Raw genomic sequence first — 19,332 nt, forward strand, 5'->3', positions numbered from 1 at the left:
CCTGGCCAATTTCTTTTTTATCTTTTTATTTACTTATTTTTAAAGATTTTCTTTTTATTCATTATTTTTTAGAGAGAGAGAGAGAGCACAGGGAGGGAAAGGCAGAGGGAGAGAAGAAAGAGTCCTAAGCAGACTCCCTGCTTAGTGTGGAGCCCAATGCGGGGCTCATTCCCATGACCCTGAGATCACAACTGAGCCAAAATGAAGAGGTGGATGCATAACCAGCTTTTTATTTATTTATTTTTAATATAAGCATCACTAAGCCCCACTAAGCATTCTCTTTCCCCTTTCTTTGCCTGGAAGATCTTATCTCTGCCACCGATCACCTGACTCCTTGGCCACAGACCATCATCTCATCTCCAAGGGCCCATCTTTACATTCCATCTTGATATCCCAATAACAAATTAGTTTACTTCCACTTTTCCAATTTCTGCTCACTTAAACCAGCAAGTCTGCCTTCACTGTGGTCAGGACCCACACATAATTTGCTTTGACAACTTTGCCTTATTCAGAGACTATATTTTGATTGGATCTACCTTGAAGTTCACCTTCCTACCTCTTTGTCATCTCCTGTGGGCAGAATAATTTTCTATTGATTTCCTCATAATCAAGATTTAAAAGAAAGTAGATCCAGAAGGAAATATACAACTACAAATACTGGCTTATAAAGTAGTTTGTTTTCCATTTAGTCCCAGGGTGGGAAATATCCATCTTTTGCCTGAGCCCAACCTCTAGGTTCTGGTTTCTTCTCTGAGAACCTAAGTCTCCCTCTCATGGCTGATGTCAGGAAAATCCTCTCCCTTCTGGACAGAGTCCAGCTTTTACCTAAAGAGTTACTCATAATTCTATGGCCTCAATAGGGCAAATGATCTGAGATAAACACAGTAAACACCCTACAGGTACCCACAAAGGATAAAGTGATAGATGACTAGGATTAGAACTAATATAGGGGATACTCTATGACTAAAACTAGAGCTAAAATGTAGGAACACTATCTTCTACCTGCTGCTTGTTGATTGCATTAATAGCTCAAATGCTTTATAAACTCCTTGATCCATGTCTGTTGTGTGTGACTTTGTAGTTGCTCTCATTAAAGAGGCTGAGTATATTTCATCATCCCTTGACTTGGGTTCAGCCATGTAACTTGCTTTGACTAAAGCCATGTTAGTTGTGTGATTGGACTTGCTATCTTATACCTTTGGCGCTGCTTGCCGGTCCCAGGAAGATGAAAAGCACAGGAAGCAGAGCCAAACTGCCCCAGCCAAGCTTAATCTAGCCTAGATCAGCCAGTTCCTAGCCAACTCCCAAACATGTAAACGAGTGCAGACAAAAAACTACAAATCCACCCAAGTGAATTCAATCTAAATTAGCAGATCCTTGGCTGAATTTCAGATCTCTATAGTAATTTATTGTCATTTTAAGTCATTAAACTTTAGGATGGTTCATTATGCAGCAGTTTTGTAGCCATAGGTAATGAATAGTTTACACATAATTCCAATATTCAATTAAACATCCCATAGCTTTTCTCTAAAGGGTAAGCAAGGAATTATTATTTTTTACTTATTAAGTAATCTCTTTGCCCAGTGTGAGGCTCGATCTCACAACCTCAAGATCAAGAGTCACGTGCTCTACCAACTAAGCCAGCCAGGCACCCTAGAATTCTGGAAACCATACAGCTGGTAACTATAGTTGTGAAAGCAGGCTCTTCCTTTGCTATATTATATAAATGTTTCCCTTTCACATTAGTAAAAATGTCCAAAGAGACTTTTACTTTACCACTAATCCTTTACAGAGGTCAGTGTCTTTAACTTGGCTTAACTGACGCAGAGCATCTTCAATTAGGTGACTTCGTCTGACTCTAAGTGTAAATGTAGGGGATTCGTTGTATTGCAGAATCACTTGCCCCAAATCCAGGTATACTTTCTGTTTTAAGTCCTAAAAAAAGAAATAGTTTAGGAATCTCATAGGAACCCTAGGAAGCGTTTACTATTTCAAATAAATGTAGTCTGCATAGCATACACTTAAGCCTACTATTGCTATATATACTCAGATTGTAATTATTTGAGAAAAAAGGGCATCATATCTGTACTGCACTATGGAAGATAAGGAGATCACAGGATCTGTGAAACCATGGCATCTAGGAATTATATACATGGGACTAGTCACCATGGAGGTACAGCTAAGTAATTACAAGCTATCTCACTTGTAGTAAACATGATCCTTAAAGGCAATAGTGGTATTCAATACACTGAGACATTCATCCACCATCAGTCTTAAGGTGCAGAGTTTTAGCACATTAATCTTCAAGAATATAAGGGTAGTTTAGGAGCTCAAGGATGATGTTAAACGTAGGAAAAAGATCAGAGGAAAGACTTGCTCAGAGAAGATCCACTGTTGTTCAAATAAATGTGATCCATCTACCTGATTTGTAGGGGAGCGCCCTAAAAATATGCCACTGGCGGCCTCACTTTTCACTTTGCTCTCAGTCACACTACACAGTACTTCCATTTAGCTTTTCTGACTTTTCAACATTTCCTTACACTCTAGTCCGGATCTCATATCTGCTGAACCCCCTCAGATTAGAAATCCAGTGTTGGCCTTGCTAGCCTTGCTTTGAACTTTAACACTTCTCTAGGGTTTCTGCTATATCCTAACAACAAAAAGGAGTATTAGGACTCATAAACCAGTATAGCTCTCTTTGGGACCTGTCCCACAAATAGTGACAAGACAGGTGGATAATAGCTATTCTGTTCCAGGTTTCCAGGGTGGGTGTGGTTGCCCAAGCATCTCATAGAAGCGTGCATGTGACTCTGGGCTTGGGAAAGCCTGTCCCAGATCTCTGCCACTACTATATCCTGAGAAATTATACGTGATTCCACTAGATTCTTCTGGTTTTTCCCGAAGATGTTAATTGTAAAGAAGTTCCAGGTTTGTAGGGAGATGGAACAGGTGGCATTTTTGGTCCTTCCTGATTATAGTTCATCTCCTCTGATGGCCCAGGAGTCTGCAACTCTGGGACACTTCAGCAATACTGACTGCTGGGCAACATGACCCGGGGCTCAGAGTGACAGGGAGTGGCCAGCAACATCTTCCACTGACAATACCAGGGAGAGCTACATGTGGCCTGCTGTAGTCCCAACCTAGAATTAGGCAGGAAACCTGCATTTTATCTTATTTTCCAGTTCCTTTACTCTGATTCTCCATGTATTTGTTTCCCCTTTCTACATTTATGCATGTGAATTGATAATATAGTTTGGAGTTCACAGTTTTGACTATGCCCATAATCTCTCCTTTGGAGGTCAGGATTGCGGAGTCTCCTTTCTAGTTTCACCCGTGACAGCTACAACTGAGAGTTTTCCTCTACTCAAACCTTTCCCGATCTATCATGATATGCAGTCTGCCTGGTTCCACCTTACACACAGCCCTCACTAACCCCTCCCTAAGAGTATATCTGCTACACAGAACATTGCTGTAGAAGAAATACCACAGAGGGAAGGACTTGTTTAAAGGAAACATAATTTCTCCTGTTACCAGGGATGTTAGGAAAATTTAAAAGGAGGTGGCTGGGAAACAAAAGAAGAGATGACCCATTCAAATCTTGTAAACATGTCGATGACAGACACTAATAATAGTAACAAGAGGGAGAGTCTTTATCTATGGAATGCTTTTAGGAGGATGTACTTTGTCCATCTAGGTTGCTTAATATAAATAAAGCTGGAATTTATGGATTTATGGGGCATGAATCATTGGGAAATGTCACATAAGCTGTATAATTAATAGAGTATCAAGGAAATGTTTTATAATTGAAGTGGCTCCTTTTCTGCATGTGATGTCCCAGACTTTTCCATGTTTCACCTAGATGGCCTGTATCCTTTAAATTATTAATAAAAGTAATGGGTATGATGACTTCTATTCCCATGAGTTTTTAAAGTATAAATAGATAATAGGAACCTTTTCTGAGGAATAACCTAGACAGGCTTCAGCAATTAAAACATGTTTAGAAAATCTTTAGCATAATGTCTGGGAGTGGGGTTAGCACTCAAATACGTAACTGAAACCTAACGTTGATGGTGGTAAGAGAGATGAAATAGCATGTAAATGTTATGTGGGAATAATACGACTACCTGAAAAGAAGAAGGAAAAGAGTAAATGGAAAACAGAATAAACTCACCGACTGACTCATAGGCATTATCTGAGAATAAAAAAAAAAAATCCAATGGAGCTTATATATCTAGCTCCAAGCTCTTAAGCAGATATAAAATCCAAACACTAAGATCACTGTAGTAACTAAAACTGGATAGAGGAGGAGAGGGACGCGAGAGAGAAAAAGCAGTTACTAGATCATTTCAGTATTTGCTCATAGAAGGAAAACAATGGATATTATCTAAAGAAAGTGAGGACTCAGACATTATATAATAACGAGAAAAGCAAATTAAAATTAAGACAAAATATCATGATTAACCTGTTGAATTGGAAAAGAGCAGAAAGCTTGATAACACTGCATTGATTATAGCGTGTACATTGCTGGTAGTAACGTAAATTAGTACAACCTCTATGTACAGTGCTTTGGCAACATTTAATAATTAAAGAAAAAGGATTAAGCATCATTCTACTTTCCTGTATGAATGTAGCCAATGGCCCTGGTTGATGAGGAAAAGTTCTTTACAGAATTCAGTTAATAACTTTGGAAGGAATGATAAGATTAGAAATAACGCCATTTTGCAAACCTCAACCAAAACAATGGATAGAATTATTAAATACAACGTTGATGGGAAGCATTACAACAGAAGAATCATAGGATCACCACCCAAACCCACTGATGAATCTCGGCATGAATAAGAGTGAAACAACCAGAAACAATGCATTGAAGTATAGAGAGGTGAAAGGAAATTGGGCCTGGAATTTGCTTTAAAATACTTCAGCTAAAATAGTAATAACCATAAAACCAACAAAAGTGATCAATGGGGAAATTGTGGCAAAATGTTGATTTTGACTGGAACTTTGTGATGGGGCTCATTACACCATTATCTCTATTTTGGGTATGTTTGTGACTTTGCATAATACAAAAAAAAAAAGTAGAGCATACATACCAGCATTTTCAAACGGGACTCAGCTTGTAATAATAGAATTTTGGATAGCAAATTAAAAATAAATGGAAAATCACTGAAAATAAAGGGACTGGGCTTTTCTGCAGGTATCTAAAAAGTAACAAGAGATAATAGTTTTAATAATCCAAAGGAAAAAAACTTCATTCCTTTACCTCATCACTTTAAATTGTTTCCCTCTATACTTTTTGCAGTCTGTTTTTAAGAATTCAAATTACCTAGAAAAACTTTCTAAGGAAATACATTTGTTTTGTGAGTGAAAATGTTTTTAGTTTTCAGTGATCATCTAATTTAGCAATTCAGCATTGCAATGAAGAAATGTTCAAATCTTGATTTATCAATGAGATACCTAGCTACTAATGTGTCCTCCTATAAAGTATGGAAATTTTCAGAAATAAAAATGTTACTCTTACCAGGTTGTTATCCCTGAAGAACAATCTTGGCCGTTCATAGGGGCGCAACAAATTGGAGAATTCATTTATGTTGAAAGTATTTTCTGGTAGTCGACAGTTAGCTGTGTTTACCTTAAAGAAAACATGACTTGTGAATTTTATTTTCTATTAATAAATGATTCAATCTATTATATATGTGGCTTATTATATAGATAATTAGAATAGAGCTCTATAAACCCAGTGCATTTGTCATTGATAAAATAGAGTTCTATAAAGCTTCCATTTTTTGATCTATAATTTTTCCAATTTTCATAAATACTGTAAAAGATAATAGATGTTGGCAGTGGAGATTAGTAAACCAATTCTTAGGGCACAGATTTACTGGAGACAATTTCTAGATCTTGTAAATAAAAGCACCATAAAAATCCAAGGTACTTTTGACAAATTTAGCCCCTTCTCCATTAATTAATGAATATTAATTTAGCACATACTATGTCAGGTGTGGAACAAAACATAAGCTATAAATTCTCCTTGCTGACACACAGGTTACTGTCTAGTATAGTAATTGGCAGACTCTTTCTTAAATCCGAACAGTAAATATTTGTGCTTGGGACCATACAGTCTCTGGTGCAACTATTCAGCCCTGCCATTTTGAAGCAGAAAACAGCCTTTCACAATATGTAAACAAGGGAGTGTGGATGTGTTCCAATAAAACTTTAATAACAAAAACATGAGGCTGCCCATGAGCATAGATTACCAGCCCATGATTCAGGACCTAAGAGGTAAAAACAAGTAATCAGGCATCAAGGATATAGCTTCTGACTGGAGAAGGACTTGAGGGGTTCAAGAAGGTTTCCTAGAGGAAGAAATTCTGGAAAATCAGTGATCTAAATAAGCCTCTATCAAATCAAATTAATCCAAAAGACACAAGGCAGGAAATAAAGAATCTAAGAATATAAATTAAGAAAGTAAAATGAAAACACAACCTATGAAATGGGGGGAAATATTTGCAAATTATACACTTGATAAGGAATTAATATCTAAAATATAGATAGAACACATGCCACTGAGCAAACAAAACAAAAACATCTGATTTAAAAATGGGCAGAGATGGGGCGCCTGAGTGGCACAGCGGTTAAGCGTCTGCCTTCGGCTCAGGGCGTGATCCTGGCGTTATGGGATCGAGCCCCACATCAGGCTCCTCTGCTATGAGCCTGCTTCTTCTCTCCCACTCCCCTGCTTGTGTTCCCTCTCTCGCTGGCTGTCTCTATCTCTGTCGAATAAATAAATAAAATCTTTAAAAAAAATAAAATAAAAATAAAAATGGGCAGAAAAACTGGATAGATGTTTTTCCAGAGAAGACATACAGATGGCCAACAGGTACATGATAAGATGCTCAACATCCCTAATCATCAGGGAAATGCAACCCAAAGCTACTCAATGAGATATCACCTCATACTTGTTAGAATATCATCAGAAAGACAAGAGATAAGTGTTGACAAGGATATAGAGAAAATGGAGCCCTTGTACACTCGGGGGTGTTAATTGGTGCAGCCACTATGGAAAACAGTATGGAGGTTCCTCAAGAAATTAAAAATAGAACCAGCATATGATCCAGCAATCCCACTTCTGGGTATCTTCAAAAAAATATTCATCTGAATAAATATATTCATTTCAGTGGAAATGAAGTCATTGTCTCAAAGAGATATCTGCGCCCCCATGTTCAATGCAGCATTTTGTACAAAAGCCAAGACAGGGAAACAACTTAAGCATCCTGGATGGATGAGTGGATAAAGAAGATGCATATATACCCTAAATATTATTCAGCCATGAGACAGAAGGAAATCCTGCCATTTGTGACAACATGGGTAGAATGGACTTGCAGGACATTATTCTAAGTGAAATAAGTCAGACAGAAAAAGAAAAATATGTATGCATGAGCTGAACTCAGAAACAGAAAAGTAGAATGGTGGTTTTCAGGGGCTGGGGGATGGGGGGATTCAGGAGATATTGGTGAAAGAGTACAGATTTCCAGTTATAAAATGAGTCAGTGTACCAACTAAGTGTAAGTGTATCAAAGCAATGTGTTGCACACCTTAAACTCACACAATGTTATATGCCAATTATATCTCAATAAAGCTAGGTAAAAAGAAATATACAACTTTAGAAATATCAGTGCATTAACACTTCTGAAAAGCACTAACTTTTGTACATAGTATTTTCTCTTACTGGAAGTGATATTTTGTGGTGAAATTGCTTTTGGTTGCATTCAGCAATTTATAAAATCATCTTATCTTAGCTAATTACTTTTAATTGAACAATACTAATTTAATTCTGCTCTTTTATTGAAAATGCTCTGGCTCCTCCCTCTCCCCCAACAATCATTAGGTTTATTGGTATGCTAACTTTAAATTACTTCTAGATTATGTTGTGTACTCTACTGAAAATGCTGAATCATTCTCATTTTTGAGTATTTGTGCATCTAATATATATTATATAAAATATGTAATATATATAAAACATGTAGTCAATGACTAGAGTCTAGCCAGTCAGCAAACAAGCAAAAATTTGAATTACTAAGGACTGAATGAAACATTTTCTTTCTGTTTTAGAAACAAAACAAAAGACTCCAATTGGCAAAAACCTAAGAGATTTTGAGTAAAATGGTGTATATATCCCCTCAGAGGAACCCTTACCTTATGTACTTCTTTCATCATTCTTAGAAGAGCTATAAGATGGCTGTTTTCAATCCCGTGATACAGCTGAGAGATAATGGCAGTTTTAAGCATCTGGACCAGTTTGTTGAAAGAAGATTCTTGCAAAGATGCCCAACACTGCTCTGAGGGGTATAAAATCAGCCATGAGAAATATGCAACCTCCAAAAAAAATCCCCTTTTCTACTGGGTTCTTTAATGTATGAAACAGATAATAGTTTCCATTTCTGATGACAAAACCTATAAAATATCTTGTCTCATGATATCATCCTAGACATTTATTACTCACAAATGTGAAAAAAATGTTTTTCCCTGATTAAGTATCATTGGAATTAAAAGCTCAAATTTAAGATTCTGAAGAAATTTGTCGATAGCTCATATTAATACCTGACTACTTGACTGAGTTCATGATTTTCAAACTGAAAATTCCACAGAGTATCTAAAAGTCTGAAAACATACATAAGAACACACACAAACCCACACATACACACATACAATGTCATCAAGGACATTTTCTTTCTTTCTTTCTTTTTTTTAAGATTTATTTATTTGACAGTGAGAGAGAGCCAAAGAGCACAAGCAGGGGAAGCAGCAGAGGGAGCAGAAGAAGCAGGCTCCCCACTGAGCAGGGAGCCCGGTGCAGGGCTCAGTCCAGGACCCTGAGATCATGGGCTGATGCTGTCATATTTGTTGGTGAAGTATAAACTGGTACATCCTTTGTCAGGGCTGTCATGTTGCACTGCATGCGATTTACTTAGACTACAATGTGAATGGTGACCACTTAAAGTTCTGTGGAGGGTCATTTGGCAACATGTCTCAAAATTTTAAATGCACATACAATTTGATCCACTAATTTTGCTCTCTGGAATTTTCCCTGTGTAAATTTATATACATATAAAGAAATGCATGTTAGTGCTATTATAATAGCAAAAACTTAGAAACAGCTATTTATAGTATATCCTCCCAATAGAATACTAATAAGCCATTAAATAGAACCAGGCAGTTCCTGTAACAGAACAAACATATCTTTGCAATATACTGTTGAGTGGGAAAAAGGAAGTTGCCAAAAAATGTGAAGGGTGTGCTACCACTAAAAAAAGAGAAAAAGAAAGACTGTATGTCTCTATTTTTTTTAAATACCTATCTTTCAAAGTTTACACAAAAAACCATATTCTGTAACTGCTTTCTGGGAAGGGAACTATATTTCATTATATATATGCTTTGTACCTTTAAAGCTTTGGACCTTGAACATTAGCTTAAAACTGTAAAAGGAAATTCCATAGTATTGAATAAAATAAATAAGAACACAAAGTTTAACATTTGTTTTTTTTTGTTTTTTTAAGATTTTATTTATTTATTTGACAGAGAGAGAGACAGCCAGTGAGAGAGGGAACACAAGCAGGGGGAGTGGGAGAGGAAGAAGCAGGCTCCCAGTGGAGGAGCCCGATGTAGGGCTTGATCCCAGGACCCTGGGATCACGCCCTGAGTTGAGGGCAGACGCTTAACGACTGAGCCACTCAGGTGCCCCTATCATTTGTTTTTTATCACTGATCTGTTGCAGAGGAACTATCCTTCAAGTTTCTTTTGGCTGGTCTAAGAATTAAATTGATATGAGACAGATTAACAGAAAATCAAATTTAATTTTGTATGTATAAGGGCTCTAGAAGAATATGAGGCCCAGAGGGTGGCTTAGATGCCATGCAGAGTTAAGGAGAAGAGGGTAGGAGTCTGAGTCTTCAAAAGGAAGGAAGACAATTCACAGGAAGATGAAAAAGAGTAAATGTTTGGTAAACAAATGTTTGCTGGGCCATTCGGAAACAATGGAATACAGAGAGGAATTTTAACAGACTTTGCTAAGCTCCTCCCTGTCTACCACACCTAATAATTCATATTATACCATAGTTACCTATGGTAATAGCTCCCTTCCTGGAGCAGGTCTTATATCTTAATTCTTTTAGGCAGTTAGGGGGAAGGTCAAAGGTTCTTCCTGAGCCTACTGTTTCTAAAAATAGTCTAGAATAATCCACATGCTAAAGAGACACATTTTGGGTGGCAGATTTTGCTCCCCTGCGGGTTAAAATGTCTCAAGGTTTTGGTTTTTTTTTTTTTAAAGATTTTATTTATATTTGACAGAGAGAGAGACAGCCAGCGAGAGAGGGAACACAAGCAGGGGGAGTGGGAGAGGAAGAAGCAGGCTTCCAGGGGAGGAGCCCGATGTGGGGCCCGATCCCAGAACGCGGGATCACGCCCTGAGCCGAAGGCAGACGCTTAACGACTGAGCCACCCAGGCGCCCCAAAATGTCTCAAGTTTTAAAACATGAACAAAAAATTTTAAAGTGTGGATTTATCTTGACTGGGTCCTCTATGGTTATTAAACTCTGATATCAAAGCCATGTCCAAGTCTGTTACACATGCTTTGTATAATAATAACAATTGTAATAATATTAGGTTAATCTTTTCAAACATTCACATACCATATACCCAAACATATAAGTATTTTTACATCCTCTCTCCAAAATTTGCTTCAACTTTTACTTTAATGATTCTCTACTGAGAGTACAGATAAAGTGACAAAAGTAATCAAACTTACTCAGGACTCGTGAAGATCGGTCACTCATCTTACAAACAGCTTCTGCAAATGGAACCACCAGGCTCCTCCAGTTCCTAGAATCATGCATCACAGGACATTCTGGGAGCAGAAGGAAAACTGATAATGCTTCTCTGTGTGGAGAACGACACGGAAGAGCTCTGAGCAGATTATCCCTGAGACATGTAGTTATCTGTGGTTGAAAGGATCAGGGAGGGCCCAGCATACATTAGATACAAAGTATAGTGAAAAATAAGCTGTGGGACTAGGGGTTTGTTCCACCATTTTCCAGTGGAAAAATCATTCCTCAAACCTACTGTTCAAACTCCATCATTCCTTGCATCCTGAATACCCCTAAAGTGTTATGTGAGAGTCATCCCCCCTGTTTTATATTGGGTTGCATGAGGAAAATAAAGTGAAATCACATGTACATGTACAAACTGTGTGAATCATGGACATCACTCAATTAGAGATTGACAGATCAAGGATCCATACCCAGAACTATCTGACTTAAAATCTAGCATGGCAGAGATAATGCCATATATTCACCTCACTAATTCTGTTTCATTTTCCTCCTGGGCTCATGGGAAGATGGCATTTCCAGTCTCCCTGCAGTTATGTGGGGCCATATGATTGCGTTCTGGCTAACAGGATATGAATGAAGGTGATGTATATCACTTCCAGGCATGACCCTAAAACCTCTCATGGAACCTTCCATACTCTTTCCTTATCTACCAACCAAATACAAAAGATCTGGAGGATTTCATGGCCCCATGGCCTCGGACTCCAGAAAGAAAGAGCCCAGATCACTCCTCAATGAACCTGTGCAGAGGTGGGAAAGCTAACAGACTATGCCACTCAAAAGTATGCCAGTCTGGCAGGAGGATTATTTTGAGCTGAAGGCAAGTGAGAAAAAGCAGGTACAAAACAAGATCTCTGGCTTCCCTCTATCTACTTGAAAACAGAATATAAATTACCCTTGTGAAGGTGTCCTTTTGCCCCTAACTTCCTATACCAGGAGAAGGGTAACAACCTTAATCAGTGGACATGAGCAGGCACTGAGAAAGAGTCTACACAAACAAACTTGCAAGCTAGACCTTATCTATTATCAGTATCCCCAGATATTTGCCTTCCCGCAATTTGGCGCCCTTAGAAGCTCAAAGTCCTTTTCCTTTGTGTTGTCTCTACTCTACAAAATTATTGTTCTTTGCTAAGATGCAATATAAGCAAGTTCTAACTACCCCTGTAGTTACTCATCACTGAGTATATATGCAGCATGCATGCATTAATAAACTTCTGTTTATTTTTCTCCTATTAATCTGTCTTTCCTCAGTCTAATTTGCAGGGCCCCAGCCAATGAAACTAAGATGGGTGGAGGCAAAATATTAATTTTTCCTCCCCCGCATGTGCTTCTGTCTCCAACTGTCATTGGACTATGATGTGGAAAGAAGTCTTCATTGTGTCAAGCCACTGAGATTTGAAAGTTGTTTGTTGCAACAGCTAGCATCACTTATTCTATTTAATAGAGCTTAGGTACTCTTAAGGACAGTGTCTATCTCTACATGTCATAAGGATTAAGTAAAGTCAATAATATGCAATAATAAAAGTACTATATATTATCATTACATTAATGTTCTTACAAGCTGTTTTCTCAGATGTCCAGAAGAACATGATTTCAATGGAGTGCTAGTAGACATAGATGGGAAAATAATGTCACAGATTTAGATAACTTTGAGAAAAACAGCTAAAACAGCTAGATTTCTTTTGGTGTGTGACATCACAGAATCTTTGATTTGCTAATGTACATCATGACTCCATAATGTATGCAGCATTTGCAAAGCTGTTTCATTTAGAACCTGTTTTCAGGGAGTATTCTGTGAAACCAGTGTTCCTTGGAACTCACACTGGGAACAGCACCCCAAGTTAACTCCCATATAACCTAAATAAATTTATTTTAAAAATATATTCAGGAGCGCCTGGGTGGCACAGCGGTTAAGCGTCTGCCTTCGGCTCAGGGTATGATCCCAGCGTTGTGGGATCGAGCCCCACATCAGGCTCCTCTGCTATGAGCCTGCTTCTTCCTCTCCCACTCCCTCTGCTTGTGTTCCCTCTCTCTCTGGCTGTCTCTATCTCTGTCAAATAAATAAATAAAATCTTTTAAAAAAAATAAAAAAATAAAAAATAAAAATATATTCAATAACATCTATTCTTTTTCATCTTGAAAATAAAAATATCATGTCTACTACATATTAAAAAACACTCTCCGGGGCGCCTGGGTGGCACAGCGGTTAAGCGTCTGCCTTCAGCTCAGGGCGTGATCCCGGCGTTATGGGATCGAGCCCCACATCAGGCTCCTCCGCTAGGAGCCTGCTTTTTCCTCTCCCACTCCCCCTGCTTGTGTTCCCTCTCTCGTTGGCTGTCTCTATCTCTGTCGAATAAATAAATAAAATCTTTAAAAAAAAAAACAAACACTCTCCCCCTTTCTCTTTCAAACGTAGGGGCCCAAAATGGTATAAAGATGACTTTAACCCGAAAGCATGTGTGATACAGCTGATGCAGAAAGAAGCCTTCAGATCTTCCCCTATCTGACTAAAGACAGGGCCTTCCTGGAGCAAGGCAGCCATGGATGCCCTTGGAGGGCAAGCTTCACTGCCGGGGAAAGACCAGCCACTTGCACTTGGGTAAAAAACTGCATAAACAAATATTATCACAAGACGTCTTATCTTTCATTTGACCCCCTAAAGCCTATTTGTCTCCCTGAGAAGTCCATTTATTTTCTCATAGAAGCCTCTTCTCCCCTGCTCCCTTTTCCCTATTAATTGGTATATAAGTCCTCATCCCTAGCTCTTTGGGGAGTCTCTTCATCGGAATGCTCCCTGCAAGCATGGGAATAAAACTTGTTTTCTTGTGTTCATCAGTCTGTTGTCAGTTTGCAACCACATGAACCTGAGTTGGTAGAGTGAAAGTTTTCCAACACAGCCCAGAATCACAAAATACTAAACTGGAATAGACCTTAAAGAGGAACTCCATAAATAAGGAGACCAATAAAAAAGGTAAAGAAAATGTGACCCAAATAGCATAAGGGATGAATCAGTAGCAGATTCATCTCAACTAGATTTGACATCGATTGCAAAAAAGAGAATCGGCTTTTCGTTCCCCCAGTCCAGGTGAAGCTTCTCTTCCCAAACTAGTGCTATTTTCATGTATCTGCTAATGGTTATTTACCTATCAAGCTTTGTTTTTTCATATCACACCTAAAAATACTGTATTTACTGTGCATTTAAACATGTGCTTTAAAAAGTGCCAGCATCTGAAAGAGGGAGCAGAATTCAGAGAAGGGGTTGTGACCACGGAAGCAGAAGTCAGTGATATGGGACCATGAGCCAAAGAATGCAAGCAGCCTCTAGAATCAAGAAAAGTCAGACGAGTTGGACCTCATAGATATATATAGAACACTACACCCCAGAACCAAAGAATACTCATTNTACTCATTCTATTCAAATGCCCATGGAACATTCTCAAGAATAGATCATGCTCTGGGACACAAAACAGGTCTCAGCCAATACCAAAAGATTGAAATTATCCCCTGCATATTCTCAGACCACAACGCTCTGAAATTGGAACTCAACCACAAGGAAAAACCTGGAAGAAACTCAAACACTTGGAGGCTAAGAACCATCCTGCTCAAGAATGACTCGATAAACCAGGAAATCAAAAAGCAATTTAAACAATTTATGAGACCAACGAGAATGAAAACACAACGGTCCAAAACCTATGGGATACTGCAAAGGCAGTCCTAAGGGGGAAATACATAGCCATCCAAGCCTCACTCAAAAGAATAGAAAAATCTAAAAGGCAGTTTCTATATTCTCACCTTAGGAAGCTGGAACAGCAACAGGGACAGGCCTAACCCACTGACAAGGAAGGAGTTGACCAAAATTAGAGCAGAAATCAATCAATTAGAAACCAGAACCACAGTAGAGCAGATCAACAGGACTAGAAGCTGGTTCTTTGAGAGAATCCATAAAATTGATAGACCACTGGCAAAACTTGTCCAAAAACAAAGAGAAAGGACTGAGATTATTAAAATTATGACTGAAAAGGGAGAGGTCACGACCAGCACCATTGAAATTGCAAGGATTATTAGAAACTTTTATCAACAGCTATATGCCAAAAAACTAAACAATCTGGAAGAGATGGAGGCCTTCCTGGAAACCTATAAACTACCAAGACTGAAACAGGAAGAAATAGATTTCTTAAATAGGCCAATTAACTATGAAGAAATTGAGTCAGTGATAAACAACCTTCCAAATAATAAAACTCCAGGCCCAGACGGTTTTCCTGGGGAATTCTACCAAACATTCAAAGAAGAAATAATACCTATTCTCCTAAAGCTATTTCAAAAAATAGAAACAGAAGGAAAGCTACCAAACTCATTCTATGAGGCTAATATTACCTTGATCCCCAAACCAGGCAAAGACCCCCTCAAAAAGGAGAATTACAGACCGATTTCTCTAATGAATATGGATGCCAAAATCCTCAACAAGATCCTTGCTAATAGAATCCAACAGTACATTAAAAGGATTATCCATCATGACCAAGTGGGATTCATACCTGGGATGCAAGCATGGTTCAACACTCGCAAATCAATCAATGTGATACATCATATCAACAAGAAAAGACTCAAGAACCATATGATCCTCTCAATTGATGCAGAAAAAGCATTTGACAAAATACAGCATCCTTTCCTGATTAAAACCCTTCAGAGTGTAGGAATAGAGGGTACATTTCTCAATCTCATAAAAGCCATCTATGAAAAGCCTACTGCAAGCATTATTCTCAATGGGGAAAAGCTGGAAGCCTTTCCCTTAAGATCAGGAACACGACAAGGATGCCCACTCTCGCCACTATTATTCAACATAGTACTAGAAGTCCTTGCAACAGCAATCAGAAGACAAAAAGGGATCAAAGGTATCCAAATCGGCAAAGAAGAAGTCAAACTGTCTCTCTTTGCAGATGACATGATACTCTATATGGAAAACCCAAAGGAATCCACTCCCAAACTATTAGAAGTTATAGAACAATTCAGTAAGGTGGCAGGATACAAAATCAATGCCCAGAAATCAGTTGCATTTCTATACACGAATAACGAGACTGAAGAAAGAGAAATTAGGGAATCCATCCCATTTACAATAACACCAAAAACCATGCGTTACCTTGGAATTAACTTAACCAGAGACGTAAAGGACCTATATCCTAGAAACTATAGATCACTTTTGAAAGATATTGAGGAAGACATAAAAAGATGGAAAAATATTCCATGCTCATGGATTGGAAGAATTAACATAGTTAAAATGTCCATACTACCCAGAGCAATCTACACTTTCAATGCTATCCCGATCAAAATACCGAGGACATTTTTCAAAGAACTGGAACAAATAGTCCTTAAATTTGTATGGAACCAGAAAAGGCCCCGAATCTCCAAGGAACTGTTGAAAAGGAAAAACAAAGCTGGGGGCATCACAATGCCGGATTTCGAGCTGTACTACAAAGCTGTGATCACAAAGACAGCATGGTACTGGCACAAAAACAGACACATCGACCAATGGAACAGAATAGAGAACCCAGAAATGGACCCTCGGCTCTTTGGGCAACTAATCTTTGATAAAGCAGGAAAAAACATCCGGTGGAAAAAAGACAGTCTCTTCAATAAATGGTGCTGGGAAAATTGGACAGCTACATGCAAAAGAATGAAACTTGACCACTCTCTCACACCATACACAAAAATAAACTCCAAATGGATGAAAGACCTCAATGTGAGACAGGAATCCATCAAAATTCTAGAGGAGAACATAGGCAACAACTTCTATGACATCGGCCAGAGCAACCTTTTTCACGACACATCTCCAAAGGCAAGAGAAATAAAAGATAAAATGAACTTATGGGACTTTATCAGGATAAAGAGCTTCTGCACAGCCAAGGAAACAGTCAAAAAAACTAAGAGACAGCCCACGGAATGGGAGAATATATTTGCAAAGGACACCACAGATAAAGGACTGGTATCCAAGATCTACAAAGAACTTCTCAAACTCAATACACGAGAAACAAATAAACAAATCATAAAATGGGCAGAAGATATGAACAGACACTTTTCCAATGAAGACATACAAATGGCTAACAGACACATGAAAAAATGTTCAAAATCATTAGCCATCAGGGAAATTCAAATCAAAACCACACTGAGATACCACCTTACGCCAGTTAGAATGGCAAAGATAGACAAGGCAAGAAACAACAATTGTTGGAGAGGATGTGGAGAAAGGGGATCCCTCCTACATTGTTGGTGGGAATGCAAGTTGGTACAGCCACTCTGGAAAACAGTGTGGAGGTCCCTTAAAAAGTTAAAAATTGAACTACCCTATGACCCAGCCATTGCACTACTGGGTGTTTACCCCAAAGATACAGACGTAGTAAAGAGAAGGGCCATATGCACCCCAATGTTCATAGCTGCATTGTCCACAATAGCCAAATCATGGAAGGAGCCGAGATGCCCTTCAACAGATGACTGGATTAAGAAGCTGTGGTCCATATATACAATGGAATATTACTCAGCTATCAGAAAGAACGAATTCTCAACATTTGCTGCAACATGGACGGCACTGGAGGAGATAATGCTAAGTGAAATAAGTCAAGCAGAGAAAGACAATTATCATATGATTTCTCTCATCTATGGAACATAAGAACTAGGATGATCGGTAGGGGAAGAAAGGGATAAAGAAAAGGGGGGTAATCAGAAGGGGGAATGAAACATGAGAGACTATGGACTATGAGAAACAAACTGAAGACTTCAGAGGGGAGGGGGTGGGGGAATGGGATAGACTGGTGATGGGTAGTAAGGAGGGCACGTATTGCATGGTGCACTGGGTGTTATACGCAACTAATGAAGCATCAAACTTTACATCGGAATCCGGGGATGTACTGTATGGTGACTAACGTGATATAATAAAAAAAAAAAAAAAAAAAAAAAAAAGAAAAGTCAGAGAAACAGATTTTCCCCTAGAGGCTTTAGCCCTATTTTCTATTATTACTATAACAATTACTATACTATGTATTATGACTATACTAACTAACCATACTAACAATTACTAGAACCACAAATTAGTGGTTTAAAGAAACATGAACTTGTCATCCTACAGTTCTAGAGGTCAGAAGTCCAAAATGAGGGGCGCCTGGGTGGCTCAGTTGGTTCAGCATCTGCCTTCAGCTCAGATTGAAGCCCCACGTCGGGCTCCCTGCTCAGCAGTGAGTGTGTCTCCCTCTTCCTCTGCCCCTCTGCCTGCTTGTGCTCTCTCTCTCAAATAAATTAAAATTTTTTTTAAAAAGTCCCAAATGGGTCTTGCAGGACTCAAATCAAGATATTGACAAGGTTGCATCCCTTCTGGAAGCTCGAAGGGAGAGTCTGTTCTCTGGCTAGTGGTTTCTTCTAGGGATAATCCCATCTCTTTCATTTCTCTAGTTTCTAGAGACTGTTAGCATTCCCTTGCTATTGGCCTTTCTCGGTTCTCAAATCCAGAAACACAACATATTCAAATCTAACTCTGGCATTTCCGCTTTCTCTTATAGATACTCTTGTGATTACATTGGGCCCATCCAGATAATCCAGAATAATCTCCCCATCTCAAGACTGTTAATGACCTATGCAAAATTCCTTTTGCCATGTAAGGTAACACATCCACAGACTTTGAGTATTGAGATACAGACATCTTGGGAGGCCATTATTCAACTACCACATTTCTTGTTATACACCCAATGCAAACATTAATCTATTTTCTATTTCTATGGATCTGCTTTCTCCAAACATTTCATGTAAGTGGAATCAAACAATATGTGATCTTTATGTTTGGCTACTTTCACTTACATAATGTTTTGAGGGTCACCTATGAGAGATGTTAATCTCTCTTTTTTATTGCTGAATAGTATTCCATTATATGGATTCACCACATTTTGTTTACCCACACCCTGGTTGATAAATACTTGGGTTGTTTCCACATTTTGACTATCATGAACATGCTGCTGTAATCATTACATAGAAGCCTTTGTGTGGACATATGTTTTCATTTGGGTTGGATAAGCACCTAGCAGTAGCACTGTTGGGTCATATGGTAAATCTATGTCTAACTTTTTTGAAAAGCCGCCAAATTGTTTTCTAAAGAGATTGCACCATTTTACATGTCTACCAGCCATGAATAAGGCTTCCAGGTTCTCTGTATCCTCACCAACACTTGTTATTGTCTTTCTTTATGATGTTGGTCATCATTGTGGATGTGAAGTGATACCTCATTGTGGTTTTAATTTGCATTTCCGTAATGATTAATTGTACTAAGCATCCTTCCATGTGGTTATCCATAAATCTTCTCTGGTAAAATATCCATTCAAATATTTTGATCATTTTTAAATTTGGGTCACTTCTCTTCTGATTGAGTTCCAAAAATCATTTATTTATTTTGGACATGAGTTATTTGCCAAATATATGA

General features: G+C 38.4%; 1 protein-coding gene, 1 long non-coding RNA gene and 1 other non-coding gene across 9 annotated transcripts in view; 1 reads left to right on the top strand and 2 right to left on the bottom strand.

Annotated features, from left to right (window-relative positions):
* The window catches only part of LOC117804407, a 68,405-nt gene that overhangs the window by 12,377 nt on the left and 36,696 nt on the right, over nt 1-19,332 (top strand). The gene's annotated exons all lie outside the window — the stretch shown is intronic.
* The window catches only part of HERC6 (HECT and RLD domain containing E3 ubiquitin protein ligase family member 6), a 58,231-nt gene that overhangs the window by 12,317 nt on the left and 26,582 nt on the right, over nt 1-19,332 (bottom strand). For 3 of the 7 annotated variants that reach the window (XM_034671534.1, XM_019806094.2, XM_034671532.1), the window contains exons 12-16: nt 10,802-10,991; nt 8,194-8,336; nt 5,519-5,629; nt 5,091-5,198; nt 1,777-1,935 (exon numbers count right to left, since the gene is read on the bottom strand). In XM_034671534.1, the coding sequence (XP_034527425.1) occupies nt 1,777-1,935; nt 5,091-5,198; nt 5,519-5,629; nt 8,194-8,336; nt 10,802-10,991 (711 nt within the window). The remainder of the gene's footprint in view (nt 1-1,776; nt 1,936-5,090; nt 5,199-5,518; nt 5,630-8,193; nt 8,337-10,801; nt 10,992-19,332) is intronic. The other 4 variants (XM_034671538.1, XM_034671537.1, XM_034671536.1 and 1 more) reach the window with 2 other exon arrangements.
* Nucleotides 1,578-1,650, bottom strand: TRNAK-CUU. Its single transcript has one exon. It is a non-coding gene; the product is annotated as a tRNA-Lys (tRNA).

Source organism: Ailuropoda melanoleuca, chromosome 11 (genome assembly GCF_002007445.2).
Source record: "Ailuropoda melanoleuca isolate Jingjing chromosome 11, ASM200744v2, whole genome shotgun sequence".
NCBI lineage: Eukaryota > Metazoa > Chordata > Mammalia > Carnivora > Ursidae > Ailuropoda > Ailuropoda melanoleuca.